This window comes from Stylophora pistillata, chromosome 13, assembly GCF_964205215.1.
Source record: "Stylophora pistillata chromosome 13, jaStyPist1.2, whole genome shotgun sequence".
NCBI classification, from domain to species: Eukaryota; Metazoa; Cnidaria; class Anthozoa; order Scleractinia; family Pocilloporidae; genus Stylophora; species Stylophora pistillata.
The window spans coordinates 18,133,867-18,154,085 of record NC_142531.1 but is presented as its reverse complement, the minus strand read 5'-3'; the positions used below and the strand labels follow the sequence as shown (position 1 = coordinate 18,154,085).

Sequence of the window (20,219 nt, the reverse complement as noted above, 5' to 3'; positions counted from 1 at the left end):
AACCAAACGAAAAGAGGTTCAATAATTCAGTTTTGTCTTTATTTAATTTAAGGCGATTAACCATCATCCAATGATTGATTTCATCCACACAGCTCTCGATGCTAGAAACCGCTAGATCCCTATCACCCAGTACGGTTGGTTTGAAAGACAAGTAAAGCTGTGAGTTGTCAGCATAAAAGTGATAGCTCAGGTTAAATTTCTTTACGATATCTGAAAGCGGTGAAGTATAAAGCAAATACAAAATGAGTCCTAAGACAGATCCTTGTGGCACTCCACATTTAAGGTCATGTTTCGTAGAAGTACCACCATCAACGGAGACATATAGCGTGCGATTCGAGAAATAAGATTGCAACCATAATAGAGGCTTTCCAGCATTCCCAAACCGTACACGTGAACAAGAGAGGAGGATGGTATGATCGACTGTATCGAAGGCAGCGGAAAGGTCTAACAACAGTAAAATTACGATTCGACGATTATCAATGGCAGAAAGAATATCTTTGTGAGCACAAATAAGTGCAGTTTCAATACTGTGATATTGCTTGTACGCCGACTGGAATGTCTCAATTAACTCATATTCATTAATGTAGGAGATAAGTTGATTAGCTACCAATTTTTCAATTGCTTTGCTAATAAATGAAAGATTCGATACAGGGCGATAATTGCAGAATTGAGTATGATCCAAAGAAGGTTTCTTAAGGAGCGGGCGTAAAATGGCAACCTTGAGTTGCGAAGGCATCTCATCAGATTCCAATGAGGTATTTATTATTTTGGAAATGAAATGCAAGAGAACACGAAGTGCATTTCTTGTAACATAACCAGGAAGAGGATCAAGAGCACATGACTTAGCAGCCAGATTCATGATACTTGTATGAACTTCGTCCGCTGTTACCATTTTGAAAATATAAATTTACATTTTTTTTGAAAATATCAATTTACATTTAAATAATCGGAAAAAAGATTAAAAGACTTAGGCGCCGTGAACTTTGTACTGTTCTTTGTTATAAAGCACTTTGCTAAGTTTCAACAATTCAAGGAATTTTTGTGTCACAATAGTTGATGTAGGACAATTTGAAGAAGTTGCAAAGAAAATCGCATCCTTTAAAACTAGATGTATAGTATATCACTCGTGTAAAGTCTTGTTTTTGTAGGATAGCTTTTAAATTTCTTTTAGTTGTCTGCACTCGAAGTCATGAAAGTCAAAATAAGGAATAATTTGCCGGGAGCTGCATTCCATTTCGCGTAGCACATGACAGAATTTTATTATTACTTTACTAAGTTCTTATAGCATGATTGGCGCAATCTTTCGATATCGCCCATACTCGACGTATTAAGACGATATATTTAAACATTATGATTTTTTGGTCTTATACTTGTGGCACTGAATGAAACAGCATCTTTAAACCACCACTAGTCACTGTAACTACTCTATGTAAAGTCTTCGGATAAAATAGCATGAAACTTTGCTATCAAATATCGCAAAAGTTGTAACTGCCTTTGCTTGTGGTTTAATCTGTTTTTAGTTGTTTCACTTCTTTTAATGTCTGTCAAAAATTGCGTTTTGTTGCTGCACCTCGCGAATCTTCAACATTTTGATCACTGTGATGACGAATGTCGTTGTCGATAAGAGTACAAACCATACTAGACCGCTGTGAATTTGTTAAATGTCGCCACGGCCGTGCGTCATGATAACAAGACGTGGGCTGTTTTACTCCAGCTGCAAATTTCCCATCATTTAAAGCCGCAAGGTTTTAAACCTTTTGAGTTCCATTTTATGATCCCGACTGAGATAAGCCTTTTAGAGCTCTCAGCGAAAAAATAATTACGCTAAATATAATACTGTGGGGTAGGGGAGTTAAAGACAGCTCAGTGATGCATTAACTTGGATAGGATTGCTAGAAAACCATGTAGCCAAGACTTCCATGTCGTTGTTCAGTAGATATTCGAAAGCAGCATGGGATTCATTAGATCCATATTGGGTTGTGTTCTCTGATTATATTCGAAGGGATGAGATATTGGCAATTGCATTGTTATTGTTGATGTCGTTAATGAATACGTTGACCCAGCAAGCTTCCCTGTGCGCATGTTATGTTGATCGGCTGTACTAGAAGTTTGTCGAAAACACACCATATTTATATATATCAACACTCCTCCGCCTATTTTTAGTTAGTATGAAAAAAAATATCATGGGAAAGAAGTTGGAAATTTGCGTTGAGCCGAGATTAAAAGTTGCATATTTACGGTCATGGCGGCAAAGGCAAAGTAGATGCTTTTTCGAACTGAGTTCTTTAGCCGACCAAAGTGTGAATGGCCAATTAGAACATGTCAACATGAATGACTCCCAAAGGGTTTCTTGCGGCAAAACATCCTGCCGTTTGCAATCGCGTAAACATCTCCTGATTTCGGTTTCACTTGGAGATCTTTGCTATCTCTGAGGGTCTGAATAGGGGTGCCTCGAAAATACTAAACACTAAAGTTTTTCCGTCTATAACATCAACAAAACAAGGAGTGGAACTTCTATTTCCCATTGATGTTGCGTAAAGATATGTAAATTCTTCGTTTTCCCCTGGGCATACCTGGCCAGCCGGTACAGTTTCAACTCGAAATTTCCCATCCCCAATGAGGTGGCCATTTGCGAAATACCAAGAAAGTTGATCAAATGCTTCTTTGCATCCGTTATATTTCTTTGCTCTTTACCGATTGGAATTCTGCTTCGATGCCTTTCAAAAGCATTTTCTTCGCCACATCTATAAAAGCTGACTAATACTTCCACAACTCCCACCGATGTGGACGTGGCGGCCATTTTGCATACAGAAGTCTGCTAGATACCACTGACCACAAAATGTCTGAAGAACTTATGCGCATGAGCACAAAGTATGCTCGCTGACCAGTTCGGTCAGTTCCGCGCAGGCTCTTCTCCTTTTGTTTCTAGTTTTGCACCCTTTATCATAAGAGCTAAGTTTGAAGAATCTTAGTCCTTTTTTTCTAACATTATTTCCTTCTCTATGAAACTTTTATTGATCTTTAATGAGTGAAATCACTGTTCTAACACCTTTTAACACTTAACAGTTAACTTTTTTAAAACACTAAACATTAAAATTTTACAAATGTTAACACTAAACATTAAAAAAGGCCAAATAACACTTAACAATAAACCCCATCCAGACCCTCTCTATTGTACCATTAAAAATAAACAAACAAAAATAATTTTATATTATCCTTATCATCATCTATTGTACCATTCAAACTAACAAACAAACTAAAATAGTTCTATAATATATCATTATCAGTCTCTATTGTATCATTAAAAACGAGTATTGAGAATTCGAACCCCGGTAATGATGGGCGGGAGGTAGGGGGCTCAAGCCCCGGCCGGACCAACACTCAAGGTCTATCTAAATATCTGCGCTACGAAGTTTAGCAGATTTTTGTTTTCTGCACGTTCTGTATGGAATGTGGTCCTCGCTAAGTACGCGTTCTGGTATGTCTCTTGCGTGTAGTTATTTACAAAGTGCGTAGAAACCAATCCCACGCCTCGCCCCAGTCCGAGCGCATAAATAGTATAAATAGATCCACTTTCGCGCGCGTTATTAAAATTGCAAGGACTTCGCTAGTTCAAAGTCGAGCAACGTTAGTTCTTTACGCAGTATTCCCAAATCGTCAGGTAATGTCTCCTATCTTCGCTTGTTTCACATTTCATCCTATGTTATCCGTATTTCCTATGCTATTTGATCCTTGTAATTAGTTGTTCTGCTCTTAATGTATTATGTCTGTAACCTTCGTTCTAGAAACCACTGGCAACTACATGTTTACTAAGAGTTTAAGAATATCAAATTTCTTTACGTATTCGAATATTTGCTGGTGCGTTGTTAACATAGTGGTATATAAGTCTGAGGTTAATTGGTATTCATTCTTCGGGTTGTGAACGCCATCGCATACAGAACTTTGATTTTGCGTTGTTTATCTTATAATGCGGGGAGTTTGGCCATTTGAGCGCCTTCTGTTCTAAGCCGTCTGTTGCGCCAAAGAGTGACTCGCGCCATTCTTGACTAGACGTGGATTCAAGCTCAGAGGACGTTCTTCAGCATTCAGTTTAGTTCGATTTTCTTCTTCCTTTTTTTTGGGTAGTTACGACGACTTTAATGTTAAAAGCACTAGCAGCGGTGTCAAAGGTCGTTTGAGCGCCTCCATTGAATTTTGGAAGAGTACCTTGAGTGCTCCTGAGTTTATGCTTGACACCATCAGGCGTGGGTACAGGCTTCCTTTCGCGGAATATCCGCCCTCGTGTTTTTTGGCTAATAATAGATCGGCCTTTCAGCATTCTGGATTTGTGACACAAGCCATCTCGGAGCTTTTAGCCAACGGTTGCATTATTGAGCACAGTGTTCCGCCATTTTGCGTTAACCCCTTGTCAGTCGCTAAAGGGAGGAAGCTGCGCTTAGTCATCGATCTCAGGCACGTTAACAGCTTCCTTGTGAGGTTTAAATTTAAGTACGAGGATCTTCACTCCCTATCTGAAGTCCTCGAGGAGGGGCACTGGTTCTTTACATGGGACCTTTAGTGCGGATAGCATCAGATTATCTCGGCTTTTCTTGGCGGTTCAACAATGTGCCAAAATATTTTACCTTCATAGTTTTGGCCTTCGGCCTTGGCCCTTAGGCCTTGACTTTATATTGAAATGATCGGAAAAAAGATTTAAAGACTTAAACGCCGCGAACTTTGTACTGTTCTTTGTTATAAAGCACATTGCTAAGTTTCAACAAATCAAGCAATTTTGTGCTAAGTAGGACGATTTGTAGAAGTTGCAAAGAAAATCGCATCCTTCGAAAATATATGTATAGCATATCACTTGGGAAAAGTGTTGTTTTTGTAGGATAGCTTTTAAATTTATTTTAGTAGTCTGCACTCGAACTCATGAAAGTCAAAATAAGGAATGTTTTGCCGGGAGCTGCATCCCATTTAGAGAAGCACATGGCGAAATTTTATTCTGTTTCTTTTTACCAAGTACTTATAGAGTGATTGGGGCAATCTTTCGATATCGCCCATACTCGACTTATTGAGAGGAAATATTTAAATATTATGAATTTTTGGTCTTATATTTGTGGCACTGAATGAAACAGCGTCTTTAAACCACCTCTAGTCACAGTAAATACTCTATGTAAAGTCGTCCTTCGGATAAAATAGCATGAAACTTTGCTATCAAATTTCGCAAGGGTTGTGACTGCCTTTGCTCGTCGGGTGTAATCTGTTTTTAGTTGTTTCACTTCTTTTAATGTATGTCAAACATTGCGTTTTGTTGCTGCGCCTCGTGAATCCTCAACCGATTTTGATCACTGTGATGACGAATGTCGTTGTCGATAAAAGTACAGACCACGCTAAACCGCTGGGAATTTGTCAAATGCAGCCACGGCCGTGCGTCCATAACAAGACGTGGGCAGTTTTACTCCAGCTGCAAATTTCCCTTTGTTTAAAGCCGCAAGGTTTCAAACCTTCTAAGTTCCATTTTATGATCCCGACTGAGATAAGCCTTTTAGAGCTCAAAGTGAAAAAATAAATACGCTAAATATAATACCGTGGGGTAGGGGAGTTAAAGACGCCTTCAACTAAACAACACATGAAAGTTTTACATAGAAGGTCCAGACAATTCTACTCTGATACCTGAGAAAATACGTATTGAACAAGAATGTATTAGAATTTCGGTCCAAGCATTTTTTCGATCGCCTGACAGACTTCTTTAATTATGTACGAAATTGCAGCCTTGGAGATTCAAAACTGAAAACTTGAAGATCTAAAAGTTTCTCCCGTGGCAAGAAAACGCAATGTCAATGTCAATCGTTCGGCTGCACCTATTGCCTTATGTCCTCCTTTTGGGACTTCACGAGGGGTGATATTCACTTCTATTTCTCGCAATATCACAGTGAAGTCCTCGAATGTCATTCTTATCATTTGGTGATAAGCAGGCGTGTCTTCGGCGGCCAGTTCTCGAACAATATGGGTAAAATAACCATTCTCTTGTCGTCTGCGAATCCATTCTCTTGTTTTCCCTCGCTTACTTGCTCTATCCTCGGTTTCTTCAAGCTCGTCAAGCACTAATAGCATTGATAAACAACGCTTAAATTCCTCTTTCCTCTCCGCCATGTTTCAAACATCCGTTGATATTACAACGTGGTGTGCGCTGGGAAATATCCTTGCCCACAACCCTATGCGTCCCATGTTTGATCAAACATGTTGAACGGATGTTTGGTATCGTTTGGCCACCCCCTAACTTACAACATGTTGGACTATCCAACATGTAACCAACATGTTGAATTGTCCAACATTTATCGTTTGGCCGGGCCTTTATGCTTCGTGGCCAAGCTTTTTTACTCCTTCTTTGAGGTAAGACAACTGTCTTTTATTTACTTTATCTCAGTTGAAATTATCGGAAAAACTAAAAAAACATAAGCGCTGTAATCAGTGAAAGACTGAAATTTCCGCCACATTTTATCTTTGTCGCACTTCCCCCTATCATTTTTTTAGAAGATCTTGGATGGAAAGCATCGGACAAGATTTCGTTCCATCGTCTACTCTCACCTCTTTGAGAAAGACTATTTTTAAGCTAAAACCATCACTCATGGCGAGAAATTTATTTTGCGTCCGTGCGTCGGTCCTACCTAAGAATGTCACACAAATTCTCATTAAGGAAACTTTACTCAAACGAATATTAAAAAAATACAAAGAAAACAAGCCTACTTCTTTACGGAATCTTGGTCAAAGGAATCCCGTTCATCCGTGTTATCCCACATTTCGCACAAAGCAATAGCACGCTTCTTTCTGAAAGCCTTTTAACCTCTGGAAAGTTTTGCATCGGAGTTTGACTGACTTCTTTGTGTGTTTTATTTTCTTTAATAAGACTCCTTATTTTAAAAAGTTGCTTTCCAAAAATTCTATGTTTATCTTAAAACGAGGATTCTGAAACGAGAGTCGATTCAAGGATTTCAAACAGAAAAAGGCTGACAGCCGATCAGAAGGGTTTTCAATGGCTTGTCAATCACAATCACGTGAGAAACGCCATTTCTCAATGCTTCGAAAAAAGTACCTTTTTCGCTTTTGATGACCACTTCTAACGTCGAAATAACGGGAACCATTTGCAGTTTCGATGACATTGCTTCTTAGCAATAAAAGGATAGACATTTTGATTTGAAATTTTGTGTGGGAAAAATGGGAAAGATTAAGATATAGACAGCTAAAGACTGCATGTGGCACTGGTATAGCACAATTTTTGTAGTATTGAATAAAACTAGAGGTTGTATAATGACGCTATAAGGTAGTGTCGCATCCCACATATTTATGAGTACCCTGATCCACAAGAGAAAGATAATTCAAGAATATATTGTCTAATGGTCCTTTTTACAGTTCCCGGCGCCATATTGGATTAGTAACCGTGCACACGCGATAACGAGGTTGGGGTTGACCCAGTGGTACTTTCAAATAGCTGATCTGCTGATATTTCGTGTTCGAATGCGCTTTTTAATGCGAGTTCTCCCTTAAAAGTAGTTTTCAAATACAAAAATATGGAGATTTCGTCCTTAGCTGACATCCAGAAACTCAAATCAAAAGATCTCAGGGAGGTTTTAAAAGTCTTCTTCAGAATCGACGGGTGGAATATTAATGAAAGCTGCCGCCTCAGTGTCCGCCGACTTAGCGTTTGAAGTTTATGCTTTGTGGATGCGACACGTCCTTCCTTCGAGCAGTGGAGGAAACCGAGAAAACCTTCTTTCAGATGTTAAGGACATAGAACAAAGAAGTCACTCACATCATTTTGTACGTAATGGACTTTTTGGGACAACGTGCCTTGCGTAAAGCAGAAGACATTAAAAGCCGGACTTTCTAGGTCTACTGCTTTAAAAGGCCTACGGTTTTACAAAAACACCCTGTCTTACTGACTTGTGAGTATGTTTTAAAAACTTGGTTCTAAAACCCTGGAGATACATACGCAGACGTTTGACCACTGCGTTGAACACGCTAGTCATGAATAAGATTAGTTTCTGAATATTTTGTAGATCTCAAGCGATGAAATCAAAAAACGGCTACAGCAAGATCTCCAGTGATGACGGCGATCAAGAAGTCAGTTTTGCATCTGCTCTTTTTTTCCGTTGGATGAACGGAGTTCTTAAGGAGGGTAGTCAGAGACCTTTGGATCAAAGTGACTTTTTACCCTTGTCAGACGAGACCTCTGGCCGTTTTGTCACCGAGAAGCTTCGAACAAGCTGGGAAAGCAAGAAACATCATTGCAAGACACATGGGAAAAGGCCTAAACTTTGGAGAAGCGTGTTTGATATGCTTTCTGTCAAAGACGTTATCATCATTTTGACGGGGAATGTATTGTATACAACTTCTCGCCTTCTGTTTCCACTGTTTCTCGGGTATTTCGTTTCAATGCTTATGTCAGCTGAGGCAGAGAATACTTACCTGATCTACGCCTGCGCACTAGCTATATGCCTCAATGGTTTGATCGGTAGTCTTGGTATGCACCACCAAGACTACAGAGGTGAAGTGTTGGGGATCAAAATAGGCAGCGCACTGAGGGGACTGGTATACCACAAGGTAAGCACGATCAATAAGCCTTTATCCATCCCATCTAGAATTACTTTTTCCAGAAACTTTAACCAATTGCAATCAACTTGTGCTATAGTGAGACCCAGAAGGAGAGGATCATTGAACATGATTACTAGTTGCTGCTTGTACGAGCAATTGTAGAACTCAAGTGATCCTACCCACCAACAAACAAACAATTAACAAACAGTAACTTAGCCTTACTCTAAAATTAATGGGAAAGTATGCTCTAAAAAATATAAACCAGGGCTCGAAACTTTTCAATTCATTAGCCCTAGCAATATCTTAGATGTTACGACAATTTCATTCTGTTTACTAGCCAAACTGGCTAATGGAAATCGAAAACCACCAGCCAAAACTGAATTTCTACTAATCTGTGGCTAGTTGGTCACCGTTAGTGTGGAGCCTTGTAAACCTTTTATTAAATCATGTAAAAGTATATTCAAAGTTGTAAACTCTTACGGCTTTAGAGCCTTCAAAGAGTGACCTTATCCTCCGAAAGTTTTCTTAAGAAATGTACTGATATCTCTCCATGGTCTTAGCCTGACCCAAAACGTTTCCTCTATGGCTATCACAAGAAATAATTAGTTGAATCAAGATTGCCTTTTCGCGTAGCTCCTTCGTGTTCAAGTAGATCCTGCCCTTGAGATGAAAAAAGGAGAATGTTACTTTCATACCTCACTAGTAAATGGCCGCCCTGCTGAGGGAGATTCAAATTTGCGACTGAGTTGTCGCATTCAGGACTCAATTGAAGATACTTTAAAAAGTTCGGTAGAAGCTCGACTATTCTCGTCTCGAAAAGTGGTTATCGTTATCTTTGTGAAGGAGACTAAGGCTTTCTAGGTTTTGAAACATACTTGCTCTTTAATGTCAAATCTTCACTCTCTTTCAGACGCTTCTTCTCAGCAAGCAGGTGTTACTGGAATTCACTGCAGGACGCTTATTCGACCTGATATCTAATGATGTTAAGAGAATGGAAGAAGAGACAGTCAAGTTTTTTTTCTTGACACCTTTTGCTGTCCTTTCGTATGCAGGAACAATATTCCTCATCTACACTTTGATTGGTTGGCAGGCTACTACGGGTGTGTTCTTTCTGTGTATTCTCATTCCATACTTTGCCGTCTTGTCCTATGCTAGTGCCAAGCTGCGCTTGCGCACAGCTACAGTGTCCGATCAGCGAATCTCTCTAATGAATCAAGTAGTTTCCGGAATCCGCGCGGTCAAAACGCAGGCGTGGGAGGACGAATATCAGAAAAAAACAAAAGATATACGAAGGTAAAGTAAATGATCATGTTTAGTCTTGAATTGGCTCCAACAACTATGTGGTGTAAGCTGCAGTAAATATATGTATGACTTACTTTAAACTTAATTATCATATCTCACAATTAGAAAGCACGCTATGATTGGCTAATTTAAGCGCGGATCAACTCGAAGCTCAAGCCCGGGCAACCTTCCGGGCATTTGACCTTTTGAACATTGGTTCGCTCAAATTCATGCTCCATTGAGCTTATAAATATGCACTGCATTTCAAAATGACTGATTCGCGTTTTTTCAAAGGTACCGAGGAAGGAATTTTTTTCTGTTATTGAATTGTTTTCTAGTGGAAAATGGCTCCTTAACTTGATGTAAGTAATCAAAACAATTGTATCAAAAACACGCAAAGTTTTCTTTATTTACAGAATGGTGTTAATAACAGAGTGAATTTGCAACAGAATTCCAAAGCTCCCGAGCAATTATACTAAAAACAATCATTCGCCTCAAGCTCACTAAATAGTTCGGAATAGTTCCCTCGAGTTCTTCTCGGGGATTTTCAAATGTATTTACTTCGCCTTCAACGAATCATTGTTAAACCATAATTGGTAGAATATTTTAATGAGCCAAACTCGTGTTCCGTGGTGCCTTTGATTTTCATACATGGTGCTTGGGTCACAGGAAACTAGCACATCTATAACGAAGAGGACGATGGGAAATTTTTCGAAGGCAGGGTACACTTCTCACGCGCCCACCTCATTAACATTTTTTATTAGAGGGTAGACTGGGGACGCGTAGGTTCGAGAGAATGCCCACATAACTTTCCATGATCTTTTATCTTCAGAAATGAAATCAGCGTCATTTCGAAGAGGACAGCCATTCAGTCAAGTCTTGATGCCTTGTTGTACAGTGCAACGCCATTAGCTACTCTGGTGTCAGTAATTACTATGGTGCTCAGCGGCCAGACCCTCACACCTGCTAATGTTTTTATGCTGCTGTCGTTTATGGGTTTTCTAAAACTTGGTGGCATGAGGAATGTGATATATGGTTTCCTGACAACATATGACGCGTACGTTTCCCTTGAAAGAATCGAAGAATTGCTTCTCTTAGAAAATTTATCGGGAGCCTCGGAGGGTGATGAAAGTAAGAAACGCCAACAAAAGGCCGAGAGTACCTTTAGTAAACAAAGTAGCGGCTGCTCGAGAAAAGAAGACGAAAATATGGAGAACATCTCACTCTCTTGTAAAGCAACAGAGCTAGGGCCAACTGATCTATACGTGTCAAATGTAACCTGCGCAAAAAACCATCGTGGAGATGAATTTATTCTTCAGGATATCAACTTTGTTGCACCTTCAAAGAGTTTAACAGTTATCACCGGGCCGGTTGGAAGTGGTAAGTCTACTTTACTCTCAGCGATCGCTGGTGAAATTTCCGATACTAGTGGGACGATTTTTTATCGAGGCAATGTCATTTACTTGCCTCAGACTGCTTGGGTGTTCTCGGGAACAGTAAAAGAAAACATTCTGTTTGGCCAGCCCTACGAGGAGTTCAGGTACGAAAGAATAATCGACGTCTGTGCTCTGAAAGAAGACTTTCAGCGGTTACCTGATGGTGACCAAACAGTTGTTGGAGAACACGGCGAGGTTCTGAGTGGAGGACAACAGGCAAGAGTAAGTTTGGCTCGCGCAGTTTATGCTAACGGAGATTTTTACCTGTTGGATGACCCACTAAGTGCCGTGGATTTCAAAGTTGGCCAACACATCTTTAACAAGTGCATCAAAAATCTACTGGCTGATAAAATTGTTCTGTTAACTTCTCATCAGCAACAGCACATGGAAAATGCCGATGATGTAATTGTGTTGTACAAAGGGCGTGTCCTAGAGAAGGGACGCTTTGTCGAGCTGCACGAAAAAGGTGTCATCAGTGCAACTGTTGACCCGCTCTACAAAGCAACTTTAAAGGACAAAACAGAATCATCTGAGACGTTTGCCTTGGAGGATACTGAGAAACACGGTGATGAAGAAAAATGCCAGAAAATACATCCCCTGCCTAATGAAGCGAGGAGTTTGGAGATAGCAAAGGAGGATCGCACGATCGGAGTTGTGACATCCAAGCTTTACTGGGACTACTTCAGAAGTGGAGCTCATCCTTTGATGATAACTGGAATGGTTGTTTTAATTCTCATTACTCAAGGTAAACTTATTGTTATACTGAGTTCCTAGCTTTGAGTCAGGCCCTTAAAGAAAATACAGCCATCTTTTTTCTATTACGTGCAAAGCATTCATTACAACTATCGATTTATCCAGGATTATGAGTTAAAAATAAAAAATGTAAATGAACTTGCATTAAAACCTTGCTTAACACATAAAAAGGGGGACTTTTAGCAGTTTTCTGCAGAACAAGAACGAGCGTGAGGCACAGACGAGGAAAACGCGAGGGGTTACACACGCGCGATTGGAGAAGCACGTGTCTAGCCGCTCTCGTTTGCCTCGCGCAGGCTTGCGCTGAAAAACAGGAGAAAAAGTGGGCTATTTTGCGGGCTACCTTATCAGTATTAAGCTTCCGAGGGCAGTTTTCTTTTAATGTATACCATGTTAACCTATTCATCTATCCTAACATACTGCAGTAGTTACAGAAACATCCTCAACCTGCAAAACTTTTAATAGTATTTAATCCAGGCAGCTAATGTCTAGACCAAATAAATCTTACGATGTTCAACTAAATGATCTCACAGAAATACATTTCAATTAACTCATCTTGATGATGTCTTCTTCAGCCGTCATAGTTGCCCCGGACTTGTGGCTCTCCTTTCTTGCAAGGCTAGTCCAAGAGGATCAGAAAAACAAGACTTTTCTTTCTGTCTTCGCCTGTCTGGTTGGCGCGTGTTTTATATTTACTATCATTCGGGCTTATGGATTCCTCCTACTTTCTCTAAAGTGCGCCGAGCGTCTCCACGATAAAATGGTTGTGGCCATTTTACAAGCACCTGTTCTGTTCTTTGATTCTAATCCTGTGGGAAGAATCCTAAATCGCTTCTCGAATGATATTGGCTGCGTGGATGAGTTGTTACCCAAAACATTCCTGTGGGCAATACAGGTGCTCTTGCTGATCTCTTTCCAAATTCTGGTTATAGTTGCCACAAATTTTTGGCTCGTCTTTATTGTTGTTCCAATTTCTATGCTGGTCTTTTTTCTTTCCAATTATTACTTGAAAACGGCCAGAGAACTAAAGAGGCTAGAGTCGATATCCCGCAGCCCAGTGTTCGCTCACTTTTCGGAGACTCTGGTTGGACTGGACACGATTCGTACAAGAGGAAGACAGACAGATTTTGTGGACGCACTATACAGGTACGTTGGAGACATTGACTCAGGATATACTGCATGAGATGATTAATCAACAGAGCACGAATGAGTCCTTATTGACACTATATCTAACTTAATTCACCAAATTGTTTTCTTTCTGACGTGTGCCAAGACACTGGTCAGCAAGTGAACCTTTCGGGAGTTTCTTGGAGAGTAGTGGGGGGAAGGGAGGGGAGTGGGATTCGTTGGAAGGCTCTATTCTATTATCAGGCAAAGGGCCGTATTTTACCCCAAATATTCTCCTTAGAACGTTTTTAGATTAATTTCGAACAAAAAACCCAAGTAATCGCAACAAGCCGATCAGAACAAAAAGAATAGATCACATCCAGTTAACGAGAACTAAAAGTAACAACAAAGAAACGGCATTGAGTACAGGAAAACGGAAGAGACCAATGGGGCGGTTGGTTTTGCTTTTGCAACGGATTAAATTTTTTGAGTGGTGCGCTCGAGTTTTTTTGGACCAGTCACAGAGAAAAGTGATACAATGCTGATGTAACACATATTTTTTTGACAGTCAACCAAAAATGTTTCCTCTATTAAAACTAACTGTGATTAGCATTCATCCCTTCAGATATCAAGATGTTCATAATCAGGCATATATTATGGTGATGGCCAGCGGCAGATGGCTGGGAACACGTTTGGATTTTCTCGCTTCCCTGTTAGTCGGTGCAGTTGCTCTGGCTGCAGTCTTGGTATCTCAAGATGCTGGTAAGCTCAAGATTCTTAGTAACGTTTTTGAGTCTTCCTATTTATCAGAAATCTGTATAGTCGTGTATTAACACAGCATACACTACTGAATAGTGAAATAATTGAGACTATACGCGCACTCACATAAGTCGTTAGGTGTGTACAGGTGAGTGTGAGGACATTTTAGATTCGCGATAGTTCTTGGGAAATATTTCATGAAGCAAACAAAAGAGGACTTTTTAATCGTCAAGATAGTCTCATCTAAACGCGAGAGTGGCTGGGAGAGTAGTGTACCCGAAAGTTACGCAAACCCATGTGGCATTCAAAATCTAACCGCGGGTGGTTTTTAGACACGAAAGAAACGTGAGGGTCACTCGGGCGGCTTAGGAGCTCAGCAAACTTTTACGTGTCTTATATGATTCACAAATGAAATTTGGGTCCTTAACCTTAAGAAGACTAAAACAAAGAGCTGTTATATAACAATCCAAAAGAAAGGTTTCTATATTTCCCATTAACTGACCGCTATGACAAGACAAAGTGACCAACGCCTTTTAAATTTTCTCTCGAAGGTTCGAGCCAGCGTGAGACTGGTCTAGAATTTATGGATTAAAGTTCCAATTTCTTGTTTTTCTCAGCTTCTGCTGGTCTCGCTCTCGTTTATGTCATCCAAACTCTGAACATGACTCAATACGCAGTTAGAAAAGCCTCTGAAGTAGAAAACTACATGACGTCAGTTGAACGAGTTATAACCTACACCAAACTTGACCGGGAGCCTGGATACCAGGAAGAGCGACAACCTCCAAAAGACTGGCCTCGAAGAGGAAGTATTGTATTCAGAGATGTATCTCTGACCTACTATCCCGGGGGACCTCAAGTGCTGAAGAAAATCAATCTTAGCATCAAAGGAGGAGAAAAGATTGGAGTTGCCGGCCGCACAGGAGCTGGGAAGTCATCCTTTGTAGCAGCTCTTATGCGCATGCCTGATGCTGACGGAGAGATAATCATCGACGATGTTCCAATTAAAGAGATAGGCCTCCAACAAGCCCGACGAGGTATCTCGGTTCTTGGCCAAAGTCCTGTTCTTTTTAGTGGATCACTGAGAAAAAATCTCGATATTTTAGACAAGTTTCAAGACGCTGAATTATGGCAGGCCTTAGAGGATGTGCAACTGAAAGATTTCGTCGAGAGACTTGAAGCCAAGCTTGATCACGAACTGCTGGAACAGGGCGCCAATGTCAGTGTCGGAGAGCGGCAGTTAATTTGCATGGCTCGAGTGCTGCTACGACGAAGTAAAATCGTCGTCTTGGACGAGCCAACTGCGCATGTAGACCCAGACACAGAGCAGACGATATGGAATGTAGTGCGGGAAAAACTGAAGGAGTCCACTGTCATCACTATAGCTCACCGTTTGAACACGATAAGAGACTGCCACAAGATTTTGGTCTTGAAAGATGGAAAAGTTGATGGATTTGACAAATTTGATTCAATAATGAACTATAACTGAGATGCACTCTTAGGCGAGAGACATCGATTGTCAGGTCAAATCTGACAAGTCCTGCAGAAGTGAAGAGATAATAACGTGATTTCGAGTGCGATTTTATGTTAATAATCACAAGTAAATTTTTCAAAGAAGACAAAAATTGCACGACCCAGGAGGGCGAGTGCAATTTGTTGTCTTTGAAAATTTTACAAATGCTTACTTTAACCAAATTGCATGAGAAATCATGGTGTTGCTAATTACTAATTTTCATGAAAAGTGTATCACAGAAAGTCAAGACAGGCGAAGTTTTTACAGGGTGTCGGCGCTCGTGTTACAACTTTGTTTTCGTGTAACAAAAACTGCACTCATTTTCAGCCATGTAAAAAAAGTGCTCGAATAGTACTCGATTTCTTTAAAAAAGTGCTTGAAACTCAGAAATAGGGCTCGAAAGTTGCTCGCAATTAGGTTTTTTATTTATTTATTTCTAGCGGAGGTTTTTTTCATATTCCTAGTTTTATCAACCTCTTAACTCTCGACTTTCTAATATACTGAGGTGACCATAAAGTGTAACAACGTTTGTCGAACAAAAACTCTTTATTTTCAGTCAAGTATAGTTTCTAAGGCACACAGTATCACAGAACTGTATCCAATCAACCGTATAGCTACAACTATTATTAGTATCTCTTCGATCTGTTGTATCGAAGCATTACAGAAGACAAAATATTGCATTTAACATATGGAAAATTGTGAAAAATGTGCTGAAAGGTTTCCCACAAAGCGACAAAATGCTCAAATTCTGCTCAAAAGTCAGACATTCCCCAATTTTTAATATCTGCGTTCACAAGGATAAGTGTTCGTTTAAAATGAGAGAGCGTTTAGTGATTGTTACAGAAGAAGCAGGAGATATTTGTTTGTTCATAAAGTATAATTTGTCCGTGGACGTTATATTATCTGTTCCTCGATAATGATTTATTATCCGCGGACAAATAATTAAAAAACGTTCTTTGTTCTTCTGTAAACTTAGAGCGAAACCACGAAATGCTTTTACAATAATCATTTCACTACAAATTTGCATCATTTTGTAGACAACAGCACTGATGCGTGAAATGGCACTGTTTTCGAGACCCTTTCAAGCTAATTTTCTTAGGAAAACAAATCTATCTACAGTCGAACTTGTATTAAGTGGCACTGTATTTAGAGGTCACCCTGTATCACGCGGTCGTTCCACAGTCCCGAAATTTTTCCCCTCAATTGTGTTACGGGAAAATTTATTGATTTTTATGTGTAGTTGTTTAAGCATATGAATTCTCGTATCTGTTCTGTACAAAAGAGCTATTATATGATACTTGCTCTTCACTGACACCATTTTTGGATTGAAAAAACTATATATATATATTGTGGGACTATCCCGTTAATTGACCTAAATATAAGAATTAGGGAATATATACAACGCCTTTGCTCTAATGATTGCATTGATGCTAAATTAAGCAGATCATCATAAGTTCTATTGGCGCCGGAATTTAAGATTGTTCTTAAGCCGTACTCTTTGGCTGACTCCAATCTGTTTTTCAGGGTTTTACTAATACCTAGCAAGTTGGGGCTACAATGTTCGAAATGTGGCAGCACGTGCGCTTTGTATATATTGACAATGGTGTGCTTCGGGACTAGGTGCTTAAGGCTGACCTAAGGCGGCCACAATTGTTTAGGATGGGTCTTTTTTAAAATATCATTAATATGAGGCTTGAAAGTGAGTTTATCAGATAAGCTAACCCCAAAGATTGTAAGTGTAGTTTGAGGCTGGATGTTGTTATTGCTGGAATTAAAGTCGTATTTGTATTGAAATCTACTGAAAGTCATTACTTGTGTTTTTGACGCATTAACTTGGATAGGATTGCTAGAAAGCCATGTCAGTCGCCAGACTTCAATGTCATTGTTCAGTAGAAATTCGTAAACAGCATGGGATTCATCAGAGCCATGTTGGGTTGTGTAATCTGTATATAGTCGAAGAGATGAGATATTGACATTTGCATTGTTGATATCGTTAATAAACTCTTTGACCCAGCAAGCTTCCCTGTGTGCATGGCAGTGAGTTCACCGGTTGTACTAGAAGTTCGCCGAAAACCACAACATATTTATATATTTCAACACTCCTCTAGCTACCTTTTCTTAGTTAGTATGAATAAAAATATCATAGGGAAGAAGTTGGAATTTTGCGCTGAGCCGAGATTAAAATTTGCATATTTACGGTTATGGCGGCAAAGGCAAAGTAGATGTATTTTTTTAACCGAATTCTTTAGCTCACCTAAGTGTGAATAGCCAATTAGAACATGTCAACATAAATGACTCCCAAAGAGTTTTTTTTGGCAAAACATCCTGCCCTTTGCAATCGCGTAAACATCTGATTTCGGTTGCACTTGGAGATCTTTGCTATCTCTACTTTTAAGGACATAACAGAACCTCACACCCGTTGGTACTTAAGCCAGTACATTGTAAAGCTTTTGCGATTACGTAGTTGAGTAAGCTGGAGGACACGTCTGTTTTCGGCATGAACTGAGAATGAAGTCACTGTGGTACCAAACGTTGTCTTGTCCCTCACGTCCGTATAAGTTCTCTCAAAGCAGATCTCCGTGTACCAGGAACTCGTGACGAGTTTCTGTTCCCGCTAGCAAGTTATCTCTACCGAGCTAGTTTCCATAAAAATGCGAAAAAAAAAAACTTGGCCAATATCCAGCCATCTTGACCTCACGCTTGGTCAATTACGCATATTTATTACTCGGGCTTTTCATGGAAAACTACTGAGGTTAAATTTCAGCTTGTTTTTTTTTTTTTCTTTTTTTGCGTTTCGTCTGTAATTTCAGGGTATGTCTTCAGCTATTGGAAGGCCGGACGGCAAAAGGTTGTAGTTCCCACCACTGGCCCGTTGACATGGAGGTGGGAGACTCTGGGTACCCGCCTACTGTGCCCCACCTAGGCAGGTTGCCCGGTCTGTCTGCTAAGGGTAACCCTGTTAAGTCACAACTTACCAAGTAAACGTGTCGAGATGGAGTTACCTGCCTAGCCAGGTTCGCGTTCGTGTTACATATGAAAGCGCCTCAACAACCTAATAATCTGAAAATTTGAACAATAACATTATGGCCGCTGCCTGTAAGGCAATTTTTGCTTTTAGACACAGCTGGTAAAGCAGAAAGTGGTCTATAATTAATAAACGGAGAGATGTAACTAGATTTAAGAAGAAGAATAACTCGTACTGTTTTCATTTGATCAGAACACATAAGGGACAGTTTGGGACATTAGGGACACACACCATTAAGTGTGTGTTAATGGTGGGTACATCTTTTGTTTCTTTTACGACATTCTTGGTATAATTTGCACATAGCCTGAAGCAGCTCCGGAGTGGAAACCACCAAAAGAAACCCTTTCTTTGGAGAGCTGTCTCAAAAAAGTTTGATGTGAGGTGTCGAGAGAGTTTGCTTTCTTCTGGTAAACATATCTGATAGTTTTTTTTTGTTCACTGAGAAGTAAACACCCCACGCACATCAAATACTTAACTGTTCGTAAACATTTCAGCCGCGCTTTGCAAAAATATTTGAAGGATAAAAAAGCACAAGAGCTTCCATTTGGTGCGAAAGTATGCTTGTACTTTGTCCTCGGACATATCACCATCTGTTGTATATTGTCACAAATAGAAATTTGTCTAAGATTGATGCGGAGTCTGCAAAGTGTTTTTTTGCTCTTTGGTAAGTTTATGATCATTAATATTTTATTTAAGAGCACCGACGAAGGGCTAACGCTCGAAACGTCAGCTTTTGTAATCGTTACGGTGGCCAATTTACCATTTCAACTTTGTTGAAATATCCAGATTACATTGAAAACTATAGTCGTATACAGCAGTCAAAGGGATTAATTAGCGCACCAAAAGTTCCAGGTCCTCGTTAGAGTCCTTGTTTTGTGTTTTTGTACATTGAAGACAATTTTATCTCAAAGTACAGCCAATGCAAGGACAAGGGGAGACAGTTATACCCCACGTATGACGGGGAAACTTAAGAAAAGGTGTAGGGTAAATTGTAGTCTCTCCCAAAGTAGAGCAGCGAACCTTAGAATAAAGGGAAGACCTTTGGAGGTTTATGTCACTTTTAAGGAACTTTTTTGTTTCAAATTATTGTAATTCGAGGTTGAGTCCCGAACTAAGTGCGATTAAATTTAAGATCCAGTCTACTATACTCGAGGAAAATTGTTTGAATGAATGATTTGCCGGACTCATTCGGAAACAAAAGAATTTATGGAGCGAAACCGTCATTCAGATAACAACTGAAGTCGAAAATTTAAATACAAACCATAAATTAAATGACATTTATTACCAAAGGGAATAAATTAATTCATGCAACTGCGCCGCGTTTTATCATTACCCGGGAAGGGTTACATCCGGGACTTACGATGGCAGATACGTAAACATCCGAACATCTGATTTCGGGCCTCTTTTAGTTAAGCTTCGGTGCAGGGCAAACATTTTACCAAAGACTGAAGGGCTTTTAGAAGGAATCCTCCTTATCTCCTTTCGGAAGGACTTCAAGAGAGTTGTCCATTTCACCGTCCAGTTAAGTAGGCTGTGTTTACTTGAATTTAGCGCAGTCAATCGCTATAACAAATCATACAGGCTAATCACGTGGCGGCGGGCGAACACCACGTGTACGCGTCTTAAAGATTAGTCTTTCGCCAGTATTTAGATTGCAGGAATAGCGATCCAAACATTACTTGGAAGGTTTCACGTAGACTGGTGTGCCTGTTTTTTCTTTGTGTTTTAGTAGTTCTTCTCGGACGGGGCGGCTTAGAGTGGATAAAATAATCTA

At 39.9% G+C, this 20,219-nt stretch overlaps 1 protein-coding gene across 1 annotated transcript; it reads left to right on the top strand.

Annotated features, from left to right (window-relative positions):
* The first annotated feature begins 7,107 nt into the window (after positions 1 to 7,107).
* LOC111333512 (ATP-binding cassette sub-family C member 4) lies at positions 7,108 to 17,218 on the top strand. Its single transcript, XM_088742656.1, has 6 exons — positions 7,108 to 8,583; positions 9,485 to 9,867; positions 10,688 to 12,036; positions 12,620 to 13,190; positions 13,777 to 13,913; positions 14,528 to 17,218. Exons 1-6 carry the CDS (start codon positions 8,050 to 8,052, stop codon positions 15,394 to 15,396), a joined length of 3,843 nt encoding a protein of 1,280 aa, XP_088598782.1. The 5' UTR covers positions 7,108 to 8,049; the 3' UTR covers positions 15,397 to 17,218.
* The last annotated feature ends 3,001 nt before the right edge of the window (positions 17,219 to 20,219 follow it).